The sequence below is a fragment of the Myripristis murdjan genome, chromosome 17, assembly GCF_902150065.1.
Source record: "Myripristis murdjan chromosome 17, fMyrMur1.1, whole genome shotgun sequence".
Classification (NCBI taxonomy): domain Eukaryota; kingdom Metazoa; phylum Chordata; class Actinopteri; order Holocentriformes; family Holocentridae; genus Myripristis; species Myripristis murdjan.
In genome coordinates this window covers 9,762,398-9,784,114 of record NC_043996.1, presented here as the reverse complement: position 1 = coordinate 9,784,114, position 21,717 = coordinate 9,762,398, and the positions used below count along the sequence as shown (strand labels likewise).

At 43.6% G+C, this 21,717-nt stretch overlaps 1 protein-coding gene across 2 annotated transcripts; it reads right to left on the bottom strand.

Moving 5' to 3' along the window:
- Positions 1-31: 31 nt before the first annotated feature.
- fitm1l (fat storage inducing transmembrane protein 1, like) lies at positions 32-16,870 on the bottom strand. Of its 2 annotated transcripts, XM_030074561.1 has the most exons (5): positions 16,810-16,870; positions 16,047-16,160; positions 6,843-7,033; positions 4,027-4,235; positions 32-1,590 (listed from the first exon to the last, which is right to left on the bottom strand). In XM_030074561.1, exons 4-5 carry the CDS (start codon positions 4,203-4,205, stop codon positions 900-902), a joined length of 870 nt encoding a protein of 289 aa, XP_029930421.1. In that variant the 5' UTR covers positions 4,206-4,235; positions 6,843-7,033; positions 16,047-16,160; positions 16,810-16,870; the 3' UTR covers positions 32-899. The 2 variants fall into 2 exon arrangements, with proteins under 2 accessions (XP_029930421.1, XP_029930420.1); XM_030074560.1 differs by lacking the exon at positions 16,810-16,870 and having other exon boundaries at positions 16,047-16,170.
- Between the last annotated feature and the right edge of the window lie 4,847 nt (positions 16,871-21,717).

Sequence of the window (21,717 nt, the reverse complement as noted above, 5' to 3'; positions counted from 1 at the left end):
TTTTATCAATAAAATGATTTAGGGGGAAAAGGTCTTAAGTCTTTGTTGTTTATTATCTGAAAAAGAACAGTCAAGAGCTTGGCTGCAAAGTACAATCAGCTACTGAAACAGACATAGGACTTCAGTTTACACTGCTGCTTTGTAACTCTAAATAAATGGTGCTGAATCTATACTCAGGCGTCTCACCATTGCAGCTACAAAGGCCGTTGCATGATTGCCAACACACTACCAGAATGTCTGTTAAGGTCTTTATGGTAAGATTCCTTTCTCAGTCATGTTCAAACTCTGTTTTCAGGATTATAAAAGACCGCAATGAGAAAAAAGCATACACTGGTATTTGACAGTCCTGCTTCCACAGAGTTGCTGCTCTTGCCCAAATTGTCCATTTTAGTTCTTGTTCATTTTGGTTCCTATGAAAGCGTCTGACTTGTGCTGTTTCTCATCAGTCCATTAAATGTCCATCTTAGCTGTGTAGTAGCTCTTTCCATCTGGGATGTGGGTTGGTTGGTTGTTGGTTCAGCCTCGGAGAAGACAGCAGACGTCCTGTCCCGGGCCTGTAAGCTTATGAAACATTAACTTGTGTGGAGAACCTTAAAAAAAAAAAAAAACCCTGCATCCAGCACTTAGTAATGATGAGAGGAAGACAGCACCACTAACAGCTTGAGGGAGGGGTGAGAAATAGTATCTTTTTTTTTTTTTTAAATGGAGGAACATACGTGGTGAAAACAACCAAGCAGTGGCTTGTTTTCCAGAAGAATCTGCAAGTATCTTCATGGCATCTTAAGAAATGAAGAACATTATCTTCTCAGTTCCTCTCTGTATCAGTTGAAATGCTTCCATCCTTCATGTACTTCCATCCAAGTATGTCTGAACAAAACTTTCCTTCACTGCGTGCGTCTTTATTGTTTGTGTGATCCATTCAGCTGATGATACTGACCTTGTCTCAGCTCCCCATCCTCTGCTCCACCACTTGTCTTGGTGTTGAGCAGTCCTAGTCCAGGTCGACCGGGGCAGTACCAGCTGGGTCCCAGTCGGTACCAGCCCTGGTACAGGCCCCTCCAGCTGAGGCACCCCAGGGCGCCCCCCAGCAGCTGAGTGGGGAATTGAGGGAAGTAAGCTAAGAGACAGAGGAGCAGGAAAATCCAGAGTCCCAGGAGGAGAACACAAAACAGGAAGAGGATCCTGAGAGGGGCATCTGACGTCCCACCCAGACTCAGATAAGGACCAAACACAGCGATTTCCTCAGCTAGAAGGAGGCAGCAGAGACACAGGAGGAAGACGTCTTCTGAAACTTCGTACCCTCTCCAAAGCATCCTGGCCCCTAAGCATTCAGACTTGCTCTCCCCTTCACGCAACAGCAGGAGAGGCTGCTCGGCCTCAGGAGTGGCTAAGGGTTCGTAGCAGCTTCCCGTGGCATTCTCCAAAAGGTCCAGGAGTTTACGGAAACCGAGCCACAGTCCACCGGCCGCCCCGAGCCGGGAGAGATGGCGGAGGGAAAGAGAGAGGGAGCGACGGATGGAGAAGGAGAGGAGGAAGACGAAGGAGCCAGCAAAGATGCAAGTCCACCCCCAGCCCGAGTTCAGGAACAGCCTGGATAGAGATGAGGAAGAGGGAGAGAATGGAAAGAGAGGAAAGGAAAAGAGAGATAAGAGGAGTAGGAACGGGAAAAGGAGAAGCGAGAAGAAAGGGAGATGAGAAGAGAAGTTGGCACAAGACTTGGGCATTTGACACAACTACCATTTACATTACACAATGAAATCTGATCACTTCATTTGTCACGATAATTGTATGGAGTATCTTTTCTAAGTTCTACATGCAGCGTTTTAACATCAGACAATCTTTAGGATATGCTTATAATAAAAATCACTTTGGCATGCATACATGCATGACTAAGTTCACAAGCATTTAAAACTATTCTGGACTTTGCTGAGGACCCCCTGGGGGTCCGCAGACCCCATGTTTAAAACCACTGGGTTATACCAGGGTATAAATGTTGAAATCTGTAGTTTCTCCAAGTTCCTAATTTGTCGTCCACTTTGGCAGAGACAAGTATTTGAAATAATGTTCACACCCCAGCAAAGAAGCCATAGAAGCCAGTGCACGCTGTCAGGCAGCTGTTTTTAAGTAAACTGAGGGGAGGTCCACCTCAGTGGCAGGAGGCTGGCTTAGTGTTTGGAGCATCCTGCCAGTATCCAGCGATACAGTGACAATGAGTGAACTACCCCTTTAATAAACAATGGAAGGCCAGAAAACCATTATCACCTAATCTATTGTACATTTATGTCACCAAGTGGTCGTTATTCTGTTTTAAATAGAGATCATCCAGATTTCAACTAGAACTGAGCAGCCATTTTAAAAGCACAGGCGGCCATTTTGGCAGTTCCTCTGAGACTGTGGTTTGGGCTCACAAAAGCAGGTGACGGACGAGTTTGACTGAGCCCTCCCTCTAAAATGCCCTTAATTTAATCCTTTCACGTCACCTACACCCAAAAGTTCCCTTGCTACATCAACTACCATTCTTATTCTCATCTGCACCATTAATAACCATGGCTTTAAATGCCAAAAGACTTCTGCTATCTATATTCATTTCCTCATCTTGTCTCCGCTGCTCTTTCTTCCACTGATTCTATGACTTTGTTCTTTCCTCAGATCTGTTCACTACCCTCACCCTCGTAACCTTGTCCTGAACAGTCATCCTTACCACATCCTCCACACAGCGACTCCTCTCCTTCCCAGACGTCACTGCCACATGCTCAAACTCTGACACGTGTAGCACCAAACTTTGCCCTGTAGTAAATTCCTAAAGGACCCAACCCCAGTAACACTGATTCACCATCCTGTACTTTCCCTTCTCTATGTCTTTTCAACCCGAGTTTCCACTACTCCCTGCATCCACAAAACATCTGGCTGCCACTGTCAGCAGAAACCTGACTGATGTTGCACATATTGAAACCGAAAATCCTTGTCATGTCATACACCGTCTCACGTTCCAGTTTCTCTCCTTACAAATCTTTGAGTTCATGAGTGTTGCTGAATACAATATTTGGCTCCCATCCAATCAAATCCCACCCAGGAAGGCAAATTAGCACCCACCTGCCAAATACACATGAATATCTACAGTGGCGAGCTGATTTTTTTTTTAGTCCACCAGACAAGGCGGTATTAAATGAAACAGCCAGCAGTTCTGTGTCGACACAGAGCCGGTGTGAAAAGGCCTGCTGAATCTACAAAAACAGCAAGCAACAAAAACAATCAGAAACGCCTATTTAATGAAAGGTGGCCGAAAAGAACAAAACATGACGATGTCATATCCGCTTTATTGAGTTTGTCTACAACAAAGGGCAATCTAATTAACTTGTCATCGGGACAAAAAAACAAAACAAAACAAAAAAAAAACATAAAATTGGAACTGAGCAAATGAAACTGAGAAAAAAAAGTACAAATGACCAGAAAATATTAACACATTGTTAACAAAACAGAAAAATTGCCTGAAAATTAGCAAAGGAAAAAATTACAAGAATTGTTTTCTTGTCATTTTAAAGAGATCTATTTAAATGTCATATTATGTCAGATTTCTTGCGTTTAAATCAGGCTGTTATCAGACACCTTTACACAAGCATTTAAGGACCATGTGTAACCCAATAGGTACGAGACATGCCTGTTGTAAACGTATAAGGCAAAAAGTGTCTGGTAAAAAATCTGAGTAGCTGTTAAAATCTGCAGATCCACCAGAAGCTGTGGCAGGTGGACCAAAGAGTTAATCTGCCACCCTGATGACATCGATCAATGTAGTCCAGCTTAGAAACATCAGATCACAACTTTCTCAGTTTGGAATATTTCAGGATGTACACAAAGTCTGCTTCAGCACACTCTGCCTCCACCTGGTACGATGCTGTATGAGCGAGTCAAAGTACAGACATGTTTTTGCAGCACGCAAGGCAAGGCTTATCCTACCTTTGTATCAACTGTACAGATTTCAATGACAATACCACAACCAACAAGGAAGCAAACAGGAGGTAGTCTCACCTGTAGAGGAAGTGGGTCCTCTTTGCAAAGACGCTGTACTGGGACACCCAGAAACTTAATATGGGACCAAACACCAACATCGCCGACAGCAGGAGGTGGAAGTGCCGCCGAAACAAGGTATTACCAAACAGCCGGGCTGCCAGGTCCGTCAGGACCACCAACACCGTGTTGAGGAACATCTGGATGCAGAACCACGCCTCTGATCAAATCTGGACTTATGGGAAATGAAGAAATATGAAAACAGACTGCTGCTGACTCTGAATGCAGCAGTGCAATCAGTGTCAACCTCAAACCTAACAGTGTGCACCCTCTTTTATGTAATAATCTCCTCTAGAACAGATTTGACATAGTAGTTATAACTGTGGATTACCTCTCCAGCATATGGGAACAGTTTAAGATCTGAACTACTGACAATCCAAGAGGCACTACTCATATACAGCAGCACTAACCAGAAGACTGTCAAGTCTAGCAGAAACTAATCAGTCACTGTGACTCAGTTTTCCAAAGATTCAGGTCCGTCCAGAGATCCAGAGGTGGACTCAAGGAAGATTAAAGTAGATCCTCAAATGCTCTTGCAGAAATCCAAGTCTGCTGACTTTGTGGACAAAACTGTTGAAGTCCACTGTTGTTATTCAGCTAGCTGGCAGTGCTCAGCCCTTATGAGGAGAATGTGCATGACTTGGCTTCAAGCATTCCACAGATTCCTGTAGGTAAAAAATGTACACATTGTAAAATCCCCCTGTTCGATTCCTTAGTCCAGTAGTGCAGCCATGCTTTGGTGTATCCAGTAGCTGATTGAGTGTTACGCCCCTTCCCTTATGATTTCCATGCATTTGCAGAATACTGAATCACTGTTGCTCACAGTTTGGGTTTACCGCACAATTGAGTGAAGACTTTAACTCGCAAAACATACGATTACTACTTGACTATAGTTTCTTAATGCTCAGTGTTTGAGATCGAGTGGGTTATTCTTGCAGCCACAGAATGGCGAGTATCTCCAGTCTTCTCTGACCTTGAGAGGCTGGTTCCCAAATGCGTCCCTCCTTTCCTCTTCCTGTCACCGGGATGACTGTCACTGGTTACCCCTTTATTTCTTCAGCGATGGCTGCTGTTCCCACACCTGCTGTATTTCTCTCTCTCTCTCTGGGAGACTCTGCCCAACAGTTGCTGCTTCAACTGCAACCCTCCCTCCCTCTCTCTCTCTCTCTCTCTCCCAGAAATTGTAGCCACTCTCCTCTTCGCTCTCTCATTGACACCCACCCTTCCAAACACACAGATGTATGTTGTCACCCCTCCATATGTCCCCTGGTCTTTGGAGATATCGCATTGCTCCTACTGAGAAGATCGAAGGTTACAGAAAGGGGAAGCGACGACACTGCAGCCTTAGTCTCTGTACATGCTGGGGAAAACCTGGTAATCAAAAAGAAGTTAGAGGCTACAGCTGTGAACTACGTTGAGCAGTGTTGACGTAAATGGTGCTGCTGGAAAGCCATTATTTTAATGTGTCAACAATAGCCTGAAAGTAGAGTACAATCTGTGCACATCAGTGGTAAATGTCAGGTTTGTATGCAGTGTATTAATAGCAGTAACCTCTGTACTGTATCTGTGCTGAGACTCAGCTGTTACTGAGAAGGCCTGTCTCTGTCAATCAATGAACTGCCTGCCTCTCTCTCTCTCTCTCTCTCTCTCTCTCTCTCTCTCACACACACACACACACACACACACACACACACACATGCACGAACGCACGCACACACACACACACAGGTCTATTTTCAGTGGTTAGGGTCAATGTTGAGACTATATCCATGAACTGCATATAGGTTGGATAACCATTGTGTTATATGAGTCAGACAAAGGAACACTGATTGATATGAACATGCTGTGGATTATTACTTTAAATCCACTTAAATTTTGAAGGGATGACAAGAAGGTTGAAGAAGTCTATATGCAGGCTATATGTATAATCTCTATAGTGTGTTTCTCTTGCATTCTACTGGTCTTTATCCTACCCGTTCCTTTTGCACCCACCACCCCCGTAACGTGTATCCCTGGGATGTCTGACCCACATGAACTCCTGTCTGTCCGTTTCTGTTTTGAACCCATCTGTCCTCTGTCCTGAAATAAAAGCTGACCTGGTTTCAAAGTGTTAAATGTCCCCCCTCTCTCATTCCAACTGCGTGCCAATAAGTTGAGCAGTCTATAGTTATGCTGACACCATCATTTAAAGTCACGCAAAAAAAAAAAAAAAAAAAAAAAAAAAAAAAAAGGCACCAGGAAATTATCCCTAAAACAACACAACCCTAACGGATGAAATTTTTGTCAAGACTGCCCATCTTTAAAATCAAGCAAAACTGTCAACACAATAATCACCCGTTTCACCCCTTTTGCAGTTACAGTTCATTGCTTTGACACAGCTGACAGTTTCAGAAATTACATTGTTGTTAAAGCTGCTGTAACCATTTTTGATATTTATATATTTCAACACAATATTTAAGAACCACGGTTGGCATCATAGAGTTTGCCAAAAACGTGCACAGAACTCATTCAGATAAAGGAAATCAGCTGAGCAGACCAAACCTGTGGGCATGCAACCAAGGATATGTCAGCAATTGAAAATGTACACACTTTTACTCCACTTATGACAACATGACAACAAATTTGTGTGTATGCCAAACCGTGTCATGAAGCTGGCATTCCACCCATGAATACAATAATAACCAACAAGGCAGCTTATAAAACAGTTTCTGAAGCAGTCCAGCTAGTCAGATTAGCTACGACAGCAAATCACAAATAATGGAAACTGAACAACTTACCAGTGATGCCTTAATGCACAACTGTCAGTTTGAATCCATATCCAGTTATGAAATCCAAAAATGTTATGAAATCCAAATTGTGGCTAGCCATGTCCAAATGAAACTGCATAATATCCAGTGTCCAAAACCCAGGCCGGGCTGCCTCTCCAGTAGTTGGGAAGAGAGGTCCTTGGGCTCCTCATGGCTCATCTCTTGAAGAGATTGGAAGAAATAAAACATAGGAAAATCACAGATAAGTTGTATCATGTTGGCAGTTGGTAATAGCACTGTGATAGTTTGTAGGCTGTCTCCCCTGTCAACACTTCTAAAACAATAACGAGGTTTGGAAAATACCAAAATATAATCATCTAGTAATCAGTCTAATCATTTATTAGCCTTGCTGATGTCTTCAGAGCAATGACCCATGTTACACTGCAATAACATATCAAACTACAGACCACAAGAAAGCACTGAGCAGCTACCACTTTGTGCTGTACTGGTGTTGTTCATATCAAACTGACCAGTTACGACTACAACAAAATCATTTCATAAAAACGCTGCTTACCTTCGGTTGTGGTCCCAGGAGGGGAATTCATTTTATCTCGGTTTCATACATTTAACTACTTTTACTTACTACAGCTACATTTAGTTACCTGGTTACTTTTCATGACCTTTAGTTACTTTAATTAGTATATTTGGGTACTTTTGGCTCTGTGTTATTACATTTACTTATTTTAAATTGCAATTATTTCAATTTTCTTTTAATTTCAAGGCATTACATAAAATTATGCAGCTTTTATGCATTTAGTTACTTTTCTCTATATTTATTTATTTTAGTTACGTTTAATTGGGCCTAAATTCTGAATTTACAATTATTTAAATTAGATTTATTTGCAGTCACTTTTAGTTTGATTTATTTACTTTAAGTTATATTTACTGTTGTTACATTTAATTACGTTTAGCTGAATTTATTTGTGACCTACTTTCAGTTACATTGAGTTCCTTTAACTTACATGCTTGTCAACTTTTAATTAATTCCATTTATCATAAGTTACGTCAAGTCCCTTTCAGATTTTGTTATTAATTCATCTTAGTTACATTCAGTTACATTTAGTTGCTCTGATTTGCATTTTGTTTCTTTTAGTTGCAGTAAGCTACTTTGAGTCATATTAAGTTACTCCAAGTTGCTTTTAATTACATTTAGTATCTTTTAGTAACATTTAGCTACTTTGAGTTAAATTTAGTTACTTTGGTAGCACTGATTTATTTTTAGTGACATTCAGCAGAGTTTTGATACATGCAGTTGCTTTAACTTAAGCTTAAGTTCCTTTCAGTTAGTTTTAGTTACGCTTTCAGTGGCATTTTTACTTTTACCCACTTTTAATTATGTTAAGTAACATTTAATTGACTAGTGAATTGACTAAAATTGCTTCTACTGTTGTTACTATCGCTGATTCAACCATCTAGTAGAAACTTCCAAATACTCTCCCTAGTGCTTCCTGTCAACCACCATAAAGCACCCTAGCAACTGCCAACTTCACCATCAATTAACCACAAAGGAACACAGGTGGAGCTACTTACAGTATCAACAGCCTATTGTAGTTACCACATACAAACATCCTTAGGAACTCCATAGCAACCACATAGGACACCCAATAAAACACATAATACATACTAGCAACCTATTCTATCAACCACCAAGACACAGAAGCAACCACTTACAGCAGCGTTTCTCAACCGGGGTGCCGATAAAAATTGCCTATTCTGACATTTCATATATAAACTTACGGATGAAAACAAATACATTTATTTAACACATGAATGAATAAATAACAAAATAAACATGTTCGTTTTAAATAAATAAATAGAATTAGGCTAATCATTTGCACACTTTGGACTGCTGTGTGCAACGTCCCAGGCTCAGGTCTCCCATTGATAGTGAGTCAAATCTCTCTCTCTCTCTCTCTCTCTCTCTCTCTCTCAATTCAATTCAATTCAATAAAGCTTTATTGGCATGACTGTATCGCATACAATATTGCCAAAGCATGTTTTGGTGAACAATAACAAAGGAACATAGAAACATTCAAATAAAACAGAGCAATATTCACAGTCATCACATGTAAAAGAAAGAAAACAGAAAAGCAGGAGGAAGCAGAGTGAGTGAGCAGGTAGAGCTTGGGTTGTGAGCAGACTGTCCTCATGTGAGGAGCAGCTTTTCTCTCAGGCTGTGACAGGCGTCCACATATTTTGCTGCTTCTACAGCGCTGACTCTGTTTTCTCCAAGTAAATGTTGGATTTTCTCCTGGTCAGGGAGTGTGTCAAAGTTTTGGATTCTATATTTAATTTTAGTGAAGAACTTAGTTCTTATGTGTTCATATGCGCTGCATCTCAGCAGGAAGTGTTGCTCCGTCTCCACCTCCCTCTGTGGACAGAGCCGACACAGACGCTCCTCTCTGGGCAGCCACGTCTGTCTGTGTCGGCCTCTCTCTGAGGCCAGGCTGTGGCTGCTGAGTCTGTACATGGTTAACCTTTTCCTCAGTCTCTGCTCTGTGACGGTGCTCAGGTAGTCTGCTGTCGAATACTGTCTGTTTAGAGTCAGATAGAGTTGAAGTTTGCTTTGGGTTTTTGTGATACTTGTCCAATAGTTGATATAATTTTCTTCCTCTTTGGCTATAATTTGGTTGGTGTGGATTGTGTGCGGGCGGTCCTGACGCCCTGTGCTGTTTGGGGAGGCGAGCCTCTGGACCAGCCGGCTGAGGGGACTCCCTCCCCCCCCCTCCTCTTGGCAGCGCAGAGCTTTGTGGTGGTAGGAGTTGGGGTCGCTCGCTTTGAGGTGTTGGTAGAATCTGATCGCTCTTTTCTGTATTCTGATTAAAAGGGGAAACTGGCCGAGTTCAGCTCGGCATATGTTGTTGGGGGTGTTTCTGTGGACTCCGAGAATGCTCTTGCAAATCTGTGTGTGCAAGATTTCAGTTGGGTGTTTGTCCCATTTTTCAAAGTTTTGGTGTACAAGAGGACCCCACACTTCACTACCATAGAGTATAATTGGTTCGATTATTGATTTAAATATTTTGAGCCAGATTCTAACGGGTATATCAATGTTTGATGAGTTTTTTATAGCATAGAACGCTCTTCTTCCCTTGTCTCGGATATCATTAATGGCCAGATTGAAGTTTCCTGTTGATGTAATGTTTAATCCTAAATATGTGTAGCTGTCTGTGTGTTGGATGTAGGCAGAGTCCAGTAGGAACTTGTTCGGGTTTTCCTGATACTTGGGTCGTTTGTGGAAGACCATGGTTCTTGTCTTGTTCAAGTTAACTGTTAGGGCCCAAGTCTGACAGAAGTTCTGCAGATGATCCAGCTGCTTTTGTAGAGCCTCCTTAGATGGAGCCAGCAGGATTAGATCATCTGCAAAAAGTAAGCATTTGATTTCGGTGTCATAAAGGGTGAGCCCAGGGGTTTTTGATTCTTCTAGTGATTTTGCCAATTCGTCAATGTAAATGTTGAACAGGGTGGGGCTGAGACTGCAGCCCTGTTTCACCCCTCTACATTGGGGGAAGGGGTCAGTTTCCATATTGCCAATTTTAACAGCGCATTTATTGTTTGCATACATTGTTTTGATTATATCATAGGTTTTCCCCCCTATACCTTTTTCAATTAATTTCAGGAACAGACCGTGGTGCCAAATTGAGTCAAATGCTTTCTTGAAATCTACGAAACAAGAGAAGATGTGGTTCTTGTTTTGGTGGACATGTTTATTGATGAGGGTGTGGAGGGTGTAGATGTGGTCTGTGGTTCTGTGTCGTGGTGTGAATCCAATCTGACTCTTGCTCAGGACATCATGTTCACTGAGGAAGTCTTGCAGTCGGCTGTTTAGGACGCTGCAGAATAACTTCCCCAGGTTGCTGCTGACACAAATGCCTCTGTAATTGTTTGGGTCATATTTATTTCCATTTTTAAAAATAGGTGTGATAATTCCTTTGCTCCAGATGTCAGGGAAATGTCCAATGCTCAGAATGAGGTTGAATAATTTTAAAATGGCAATCTTGAATTTATGGTTGCTAAATTTTAGCATTTCATTTAGAATACCATCGGGGCCACTTGCCTTCCTTGGTTGTAGGGCCTGGAACTTAGGCATCAGCTCCTCCTCTGTGATTTCATAGTCTAGGGGATTTTGGTTGTCTTTAACGACTGTTTCAAGGATTTCAAGTTTGTTTAGGAGATTATTTTGGGCCGAATTCAATGTAATAGGACTGTACAGATTTTCAAAGTGTTTCTGCCATATTTCACCATTTTGAATAGCCAATTCTTCCTTGTGTGGTTTGCTGAAAGAGTGCCATTTTTTCCAAAAATTATTTGAGTCAATAGACTCTTCAATTGCATCAAGTTGGTGTTGTTCATGTTGTTTCTTTTTAGTTTTCAGTGTTTTTCTATATAATTTCAATGTTTCCCAGTATTGGAGGCGGAGCTCAGGGTTGTCAGGTTGTCTGTGTTTTTGATTTGATAGGTTTCTGAGTGTTTTTCTCAGATGCCTGCAGCTTGTGTCAAACCACTTTTCATTGGCTGTTTTTTTTGGTCCGTGATGACAAGACTTTTTCAAATTGGCTAGAACTGCTGCATTGTCAAATATATTATTAACGTCCCGAATGGCCTGACTCATGCCGTCATTACTGTGGGGATACGAGGTGGAGAGAAAAAGGTCTAATTTAGATCGAATTGTTGTGTGTCTGATTGCTTTCTGGTAGTTATCTTTGCTATTGGTTGTCCATCTGTAGGGCTGTTTTGAATGGTTCAGCTTACTGGGTTCTGTTATATGAGGGTCTGTTGGTGTCTTTCTAATGTATAGGGTGATTTTACTGTGGTCGGATAAGGGTGTTAGGGGGCTGACGGTGAATGCTCTTAAACAGAAGGGGTCTAGGTCTGTAATACTATAATCTACTGTGCTGTTGCCAAGAGGAGAGCTGTGTGTGTAGTGGCCAAAGGAGACCCCTCGAAGCCGACCGTTAACCATGTACAGACCCAGTGTTCGACATAACTGTAGTAGTTGGTGCCCGTTCTTGTTGACAGTTTTATCGAAGTTGTTCCTGTGTGGATGTGCAGGAAGGGGGATGTTGATTTGGCCAGGTATATGTTTGTCTCCCTGTGGGTTAACAGATTCTGCCTCTGTGCCGGTTCTGGCATTAAGGTCCCCACAGATCAGCACATTTCCCTGGGCTTGGTAGTGACTGATTTCATCTTCAAGAATGGAAAAACTGTTTTCGTTATAATAAGGGGACTCTGATGGGGGGATATATGCTGCACACATGAATATGTCTTTGTCTGTCGAGACAACTTCTTTTTTTATTTTGAGCCAAATTGAAAAATTGCCTTTTTTGATTAATTCTACTGAGTGTTCGAGGTTTGCCTTGTACCATATCAACATCCCTCCTGAGTCTCTGCCCTGAGTTACACTTTTCCGTTTTGTGGATGGGAAGACTATTTCTCTATAGCCTAAGGGACAACCGGTGGGGATGTCTCCTCTACTCCAAGTCTCCTGCAGAACAAATACATCAGAATCTCCTAGTTCTCTAATAAAGTCTGGGGTCCTGCTTTTTAGGCCAAAAGCAGAAGATCTCAGACCTTGGATGTTCCAGCATGAAATAGTAAATGATTTGGATTTCATTAGGTTAACAACAACAACAAAAAAAGAAAAAACTCAAAAGGTTGCATTCAATGTTAAAATGAGATAAACTCCTAAGCCTATTGCTGTCAATGAGGAAAACAATTTGGGAACAGATTAATATAACGGGTTTCCATCCATTAATATGACAAAACTTTAACACTTTTTCATATTATAATGCTTCTGAACTGTATAAAAATTATAAAGATAATAATAATAATAACAACAATAATAATAATAATATGTCTGAGCTATCTATTGTGGTACTTGGCCTATCAAGTGAGAGCAGAGCAGGCTGAGCATCTGCTGGATGTCACTCAGCTCGCTGTGTGGGGGTGTCTGGGTGGTGGTGGTGGTGGGGGGGTCTGCTGCTCTCCTCACTGCCTGAGCATAGCTCAGTGGGTCGGGGCGTGGCTCCTGTTGTCGGGGCCGGGTTGGGCCCCTTGGGAGCAGGAGTGGCTCTGGTCGGGTTTGAGAGGGTTCATAGCTGCCCTGGTGGAGTCTTCGTGGGGCAAGATGTGGAGGAAAAGGAGGCTGGTTTGGTCTCCATGTGGGTGGTCTGGATGGCGGTCTAGTCGAGTGTGTTGTTGGTCTAGAGGGGCTGTGGGCTGATCTGCTCCTTCTGCGGGGGGTGGACTGGTCTCTGTTGAGAGCGACGTCCTTCAGTGTCCGGGCGAAGATGGGGACCGTGTCTTTAAACAGATGGACGTGGTCGTACAGGCAGTTGGTATCCAGGGTGGGGTGGTGGGCCAGGTGGACGTTGGGCCTCAGGATGCAGTCTCTGGACATGCTGCTGTTGATCCTGTGGATGGTGTCGGGGTGGAAGTCTTTCCTCGGGAGCAGGGTTGACATGACCACTCTGCTGTTAGGGAAAGTGGAGGAGGCTTTCTCTATCACTCCTCTGAGTGACTCTGACACTCTCTCCTGCTGGGTCCTCAGGTCGTTGGAGCCGGTGTGGATGATGATGTGGCTCGGGGATCCCAGACGCTCCTCTGACAGCAGGTCCATGGCACGTTGGGTGTTTGGACACCAGATTTTGGCCACTCTGTGGTTGGGGAAAAGTTTCTTTTCATTTAAGAACTTGCCATTGGAGTCAATGAGGAGGATGATGTCTGGCCTCTCTCTCTGCTGTGCTGGTCTGGAGGGATGAGGGGTGGTGTTGATCTGTGGGCTGGGGGAGGATCTGGGTGTGGTGTTGGTCTGTGGACTGGAGGTGGAGGTGGGGGCAGGGGGAGGCTGCTGAGTGGGTGGAGCCTCTTGGACCCGGTCGCTCTCGATGGGGCTCACAGGGTTGTGGTCCGGGTGTGGGTCCAGCTGCTCTGTCAGGGCCGGAGTGTCTCTCTCTCTCTCCTGAAGCTTCTCTGACAGGGAGGTCAGCTCTCTCCTGTAGCTCTCTCTCTCCTCTCTCAGCTCCCTCACCTCCTGTCAGAGCGGTCAGAGCTGCCATGTGGTTCTCTCTGTCCTGTTGCAGCTCTCTGATCTCAGTCCTCAGGGTGGTCAGCTCTCTCCTGAGGCGGTCTCTGTCCTGCCTCAGTTTGGGCAGCTCTGCGCTGAGGGTGTCCTGCTGTGCTGCGGTGTCCTCGGTCGGCCGCTGGCTGATCAGCTCTCTCAGCTGTACGAGCTTTCTCTCCAGCTCAGTGAATTTCACCTTCATGTCGGTGATGGTGTGGGTCAGCTGGGGGTCCTGGTCCCGTTCTGGGCCGGTGGGCTCGGTCTCCTCAGGGGGCTGGTCAGCAGTGGGGCAGGTGGGAGTGGTGGTGGTGTCTGTGTCTGGCAGGGTGTTGGTGTTATTAGGCGGGGACTTCTCCTGCTGGGCCCTTTCCTTTATAAGGAGAAAGTCCAGCTCAAACTGCCTGAGGTTCCCCTGTACCATGACAGTCCCATTCTTGTATATGTTGACTGATGTCATGTGGGTGTCTGGGTCTTCTGCCTCTTTTATTCTGAGTTTCCAGCCATTACAGATCCCCTCTTTCTTTACGGATGGGTAGTGAGCACTTATGGCGGAGTGCCATGCTAGTGGCTGGTCTGTGAGGAAGATCAGGTTGCTGACTTCTCCACTCTTGTACGAGTCAGAGAAGAGTGTCTCTGGTCTTTCCCTCAGGAGTTTTTGTTTGTATGCCTTCCTGGCACTGTCATTTTTGATGTCTTGTGGGTACAAGAGGAACAGCCTCTGTAGGTGCTGTGTCTGAGGGCCCGGGGCTCTGCTGATGCTGCATGGCTGCTGTTCCAACTCCTTAGCAACCGTTGCTATGGCTTAGAGTCTTGTTTGCTAGCTGTTAGTTTTGACTCAAAGCTAGCTTTAATTTATTTGGTATTTAGTATTTATTTAGTGGTTTTGTTGTTATAAATCCTTTCTCAGGTTATATTGTCTCTGGTGTTCTCACTTACTGAGGTCTCTGGCTGTGTTCCTCTGTGTTCCTCTTCCTGTTTATTGTCAGCTGATCCTCAGGACAGGTTCGCTAACTGTCCGTTTGTCAGTTGGTTGATTTTTCTGCTGGACTTCTCAATTGAGAAGTGTTTCCCCAGGTTTTCTTTGGTGTTTTTTTCCTTTCAGGGAGGTAGTCCTTCTAAGGAAGTGTTTCTTCTTCAAATTATGACAGAAAATTAAAAGTTTATCTCATTTTAAAACAAAAAGGGAGAACTTCTTCAGGAGCTCATGGTGGTGCTGCTAACCTCTCAGAATTCTCTCTCTCTCTCTCTCTCTCTCTCTCTCTCATGACACACGGGTCAAAACAAGCAAGGACTCCATTTCACTCCAGTGTAGGCCTACAGTTCATCATAGGCTCTGACAGTCGAGCCGCTCTGTTCTTTAATACTCGCTGCCTATCTGAAATAAACAGGACGTTTGCATTTTAAGTCAGATGCAGTGTCATTTTTAATTATATATATATATTTCACACTGGGGTGCAGTGAGATTTTTTGCACTTTTGAAGGGTGCCTTTACTGAAAAAAGGTTGAGAAACGCTGACTTACAGTACAGCCTAGCAACCACTTAGCAACACCTTAATTTTCACTTAGTGTTAACTTAACTGCCAATTCAAAGTTAGGATTCCTTACACTTCCCAGCTGCTTGCAACTTGCACGCCTGGTGCACCAATCAACCTCAAAGAAACACACACAATATCAACAGCCTAGCAATCACATAGAAACATCCTAGCAACCATGTAGGACACCCTATCAATACATCCTAGCAACCACCTGGTCCAATCAACCACCAAGACACAGCAGAAACCACTGAGACTGTAGCCTAGCAACTGCATAGAAAAACTATAACAACCATATTAGCAACCCATTAGCAACACCCTGACAATCCCTTACATCTCCACCTTAGCAACCGTTTACATATTAGAATTCCTTATACTCGCCAGCTACTTGCAGCGTGCACACATATTTTCTCAGAAATATATTTTCTAGCTACATCTAAAATTTTACCACAAAGCTTTACAAGTCCATGCAGTTCAGTCAGTTCAACACTGAGGACTAACAACAGTTATACTAAGACCTGAGAATATCACAACAGCTGGACTACTGTTGTATGATACACATCTAAAAACCCTGTCATTTACAGGCTATAAAACACAGCTACAGTCTCAGGGGTCTCTGGAGGAAGGCCACTGCTGTCATCCTCGCTGTCCCTCTTCCTCTGGCCGTGTGGCGCGGGATGGGAACTCCACAGAAACCTGGCACCGGGGAAAGAGCAGAACACCAACACCATCATGTTCCCTTCAGGGGTGTAAGTCGCTCACCCTGCACCGACCCACCAGCTCACCTCGTGTCAGGGAGACCACTAAGGTTGCAAAGGGGCAGAAAATTTCTGGTAAATTTCCGGAAACTTCCTTTGGGAAGTTAAGCTGGGGAATTTCGGAAATTTCGTTTTATCATAAGCAGGCATGCATGCAAACTAATACAAATTATAAAAATGACATTTTGGACATTGATTTATGTATTTTTTTATTTTAGTAGAACTTAAAAAAAAAAAGTAAAATTAAAGCATTTTCTCTCAAGCCTCTGATTTCTGCTTTTTTTCTCAGTCCTTTAAGATTGATGCTGGATAAATGAATAGAAATAGGCAAGATGAAAAGCTGAACACTCCTCAATCAGCATGCTAAATCAAACTATAACCTACATTCTTGTATGATAACTGAATGTGTATGAAAACTGGCCAGCAGAGAGCAGAAGAAACAGCATCACAAGTGGAGCTTGCTGGCACCATGGTAGTCAGCCTCTTAAATAGCTTGTGTATAAACACATTTTGACTTATTTTTTTGTAGTTAAACTTTAATACTATATGTCAAAAACATTTACCCCAGTCATATCATCAAAACTTACTTGACTGGATGTTGTCTTTGGGCTCAAATGTAGGCCTAGTCATGTGGCTTCAGTCATCCTGCTGCAGTGAGCAGGATTCTAGAAATGATCTGTGCATGGGATGGAGGAATGCACGGTGCGGGGTAGAAATTCAACTGAATTTGCATTAAATCTGATTGCTTTACTGCAAGATCTTTTTCCCCCCCAACTAATTTAAGCTCCCTTTTATAGGCTAACCTGCAATTATGCAAATTTCGAGTTTATTCCTGTGAATTTCTGTTAATTCCCACATATTCCCATAAATTCCCATATATTCCCGTTAATTCCAATGGAAAGTTTACAACTTTGAACATTCCCAGAATTTCTACCCTCGGTACTGCACGTTGAATTTGTCCATCTCGCCTTCATCTACAACACAAAAATGACTACAATTAACTCTTCATGTGCAACACAAGAACCTGCCAACTCCAAACACACTAACACACACACACACACACACACACACACACACACAAAAGATCTGTCTGTTTCTCTATCACTCTACTAAGCAGCTGACCAACACAAACATACACACTAAATAGATGGCTGGTACCAAGGGCCTTAGCTTCACCCTGCCTTCTCTTTCCTTCCTATCTAGCAAAAAAGGTAGAGTCCAGTCAAACTGACCCTCCTGTTGCTACAGTGTGGTTATGTTTTCATATATACTTATATATATATATATATATATATATATATATATATATATATATATATATAAATTGCATGTTATAGTTCGTCAGTGTCCAAAACAATTAAAACAAATGTGTGTAAAATGTTGATATATATTGTTATTATGTAATATAGCTAAAAAAAAAATCCTGGGGACAAATTGACCCCAAAGAAACACTGATGTGTAACCAAATGTGTCTAGGACATTGAAAAAATATCATGTTCATTTCATGTTTACACATTTCATGTCTACCCCATTAACTTAAGGGGGAAAAAATCGTTAAACGTGTATTTAGAGATTTTAAACACTGAATGGGGACAAACTGACCCAAGAGATAATAGGAGGGTTAACATGGTAAATTAGTATCAGCATATTAATAGAAAACGATGCAATAACATTATGAAGGCCAAACTAATAGAGCTTATTAGCTCAGCTGCTAAACAAGCTACCAAAGCAGGTTAGGATATAAGAACTGATGTCTTCATGGCCACATATACAGGACATGACACACCTTTGCTGTCTTGGGTGTCTCGGGTGCTGGGACAAAAAACGGAGGGGACAAAATGTGGACTGTCTCAATCCATGGACGGTTCTCCTGATAAGACAAAGAGAAAAGAGCCGTTCCGCTAATCGTTTAACCATTAACACTTTGCTCAGCTGTTATGAGCAACAACAACACACAAACAAGCATCAGTGCTAATTCAGGGTGAAACAATAGCGCACAATTCATGTAATCCATGTAAAAGCTGCGAGTAGCTGTCTGAAGTACGGAAGCCCTAAAGGGCCATACATAAATATATTTTATTTCCTCTGTTTTCTCGTGATAACGAGATAATTCCTCCGTTTTCTCGTGATAACGAGATAATTTTCCTCCGTTTTCCCGTGATAACGAGATAAATTTCCCTCCGTTTTCTCGTGATAACGAGATAATTTTCCTCCGTTTTCTCGTGATAACGAGATATTTTCCCTCCGTTTTGAATGAATGAATGAAACGTGATAGGCCTGAGATTTCCATCATACGTGACATGTCATGCTGACTGACGTCTCCTTGGACACATAAAGCAGGGGTCACCAATCATGTGCCATGGAGGGCCGAGAGGCTGCAGGTTTTCATTCCAACCAAGACCTCCACCAGGTGATTTCACTGATCACCTCACCTTGTATCAGAAAGGAGGAACTAATCAGTGAAATCACCTGGTGGAGGTCTTGGTTGGAATGAAAACCTGCAGCCTCTCGGCCCTGCATGGCACATGATCGGTGACCCCTGACATAAAGCATAAAGCTATTTCAGCCTGTGTCAGGCCTTGATTGAACAGATATGTGATGCGGTGATCGATATTCTCCTGCTCCTCTGACATTGCTACACTGACTGATGTCTGCAATGCTTTAATAAACTAGACAATCGCTTTGTTTTCTCGATTTAATTATCTCGTTATCACGAGAAAACGGAGGAAAATTATCTCGTTATCACGAGAAAACGGAGGAAATTTATCTCGTTATCACGGGAAAACGGAGGAAATAAAATATATGTATGTATGGCCCTTTAGGGCTTCCGTACTGAAGACACCTGTCCGTCTGACTCTCAGCTTGAACCAACACACCTACCAAGCCACGCAGCTAGCACTGAGCAACACGTTAGCATCGGCTAAAAGACAAACAATTAGACGGCCAGCTCGGCCTGGAGCCGCTGAGCCAAGCCAACATTATTTCGCTTAGCTATCGTCGCTGTGACTCACACGCCATGCTAATTTACTAACTGCCTAGGTAACGGTAGCTAATGTTAGCAAACAAAGATGTAGCAGACACTTGGTGGGCGCTGGACAGACCCGCTGCCCTTAGGACCACCGGGACTTTGCTTCATGCTTGTTTCAATAAAACACTGAAATCCGGAGCTTGTTAGCTTTGTTGGCTGAAGCTGCTCTGCTTTTTTGTTAACTGCAACCAGAGTCCTACGTCCGATTTGTGAAGCACATGAAAGCAATGCCTTTTTAGGCCAAGACGATTAGGTTTTCGCAGGGGTTTCATTGTTTAGTAGAGGAGTCTGGGCCCCGACGTCTTCACCCTCTTCTGTGTGTTTTCTGGCAGATCACAAGCCAAGTTTTGAAGGTGCACACCGCCACCCACCATATCATGGCATCGTTAGCATTGGTATCCATGGCATTTAACATAAACAAAAGAATCAGAAAGGCTGTACTGATCCCGAGGTATATATGGTATATATACAGTGATTAATCAATTATTATTTTTTGTTTTAAAGAAAAAGACAATTACACACCCAAATGTGTTCCAGTTGAAAGTTGTATTTGCACAACACCGATCGGTATGGATCAGGCGGTTAGGAACCTTACAATGCAACTTATGAGGTATTCGCGGTGGTGACGTCATACACTCCATTATCAGGCACCTTACAATGCTACGTATGAGGTCATCGCAGTGGTGACGTCATACATCATATTGTCAGGCTACTTACATTGCAATGTGATGTTATCGTGGTTGTTACCTCATACATCATACTGGCTGTAAATTCAGAGCCACCTTTTAGCTAGATTGCCCTCTTGTTAATCGTTTTAGACAAGAGCGCAACGATCTTCAATCATCTCAACACATCTCTGAAATAGCAATATTTCCAGAGATCCAGTTCACCACCTCTCCACTTGTACATTGTCTGGACTGTTTCCATGGAGACACATAATCCACAGAGAAGGTGGAACCCCAAAAACCTCCCTGTGCATACAGGTAATGGGAGAACGAATCCCAGACCATATTCCCAGCAACACAACCCTAATGGGCCTTCAACCTCAGGCACTGCTGCAGCTGTAGGAAAGCAAACCTGGGCGACCACCTCTAGGTTCAGCCAGAGAGCTCAGCTACACCCTGTCCTCACAATCAAAAAGCAAACCCTGAACCAAAATGGTCAGGGTATGACTGGGCCACCATGTTCCCGGCAACAAACGATCTGGGTGACTGATGCCAGGGATCTGCTGAGTTCCCGCTCACACCCCAAGCAAAACAGTCAGGGTATGAACAGGCCACCATATTCCCAGCAACAAAACCTGGGAGATCAGTCAAATTCTGGCCACATATGCACAGATCAAACCCTGAACCAAAACGGTCAGGGTATGAACAGGTCAGCATATTCTCAGCAACACAACCCTCATGTGCCTTCAGCCTCAGGCAGAGCTGCAGCTGTAGGAAAGCAAACCCGGGCGACCACCTCTAGGTTCAACAAGAGAGCTCAGCCATATCCTGTCTTCAGAAACAAAGATCAAACCCTGAACCAAAACGGTCAGGGTATGACTGGGCCACCATGTTCCCGGCAACAAACGATCTCGGTGACTGATGCCAGGGGTCTGCTGAGTTCCCGCTCACACCCTGAGCAAAACAGTCAGGGTATGAACAGGCCACCATATTCCCAGCAACAAAACCTGGGAGATCAGTCAAATTCTGGCCACATATGCACAGATCAAACCCTGAACCAAAACGGTCAAGGTATGAACAGGCCAGCATATTCCCAGCAACACAACCCTCATGTGCCTTCAGCCTCAGGCAGAGCTGCAGCTGTAGGAAAGCAAACCCAGGCGACCACCTCTAGGTTCAACAAGAGAGCTCAGCCATATCCTGTCTTCAGAAACAAAGATCAAACCCTGAACCAAAACGGTCAGGGTATGACTGGGCCACCATGTTCCCGGCAACAAACGATCTGGGTGACTGACGCCAGGGATCTGCTGAGTTCCCGCTCACACCCCAAGCAAAACAGCCAGGGTATGAACAGGCCAGCATATTCCCAGCAACACAACCCTCATGTGCCTTCAGCCTCAGGCAGAGCTGTAGCTGTAGGAAAGCAAACCTGGGCGACCACCTCTAGGTTCAACAAGAGAGCTCAGCCATATCCTGTCTTCAGAAACAAAGATCAAACCCTGAACCAAAACGATCAGGGGATGACCAGGCCAACATATCCTCAGCAACACAATCCTCCAGAGACATCAATCTCAGGCAGATTGCTCCCTGGAAGAAGACCATCCTGGGGGAACACCTCTTGGTTCAATCCTGAGAATAACTCATATTCTAACTTCAGACACACGGCTCAGACCGAGAGGGAACCTTTCCAGGGTAAGAACTGGAGAGCAAACTCCTGGCAGGGTAAACCAAATCATGGCTTCAGCAGCAGTGACACGACAGCAGTGGCATCCACCGACACAAGCATTCCCCAAGAGAAGCTG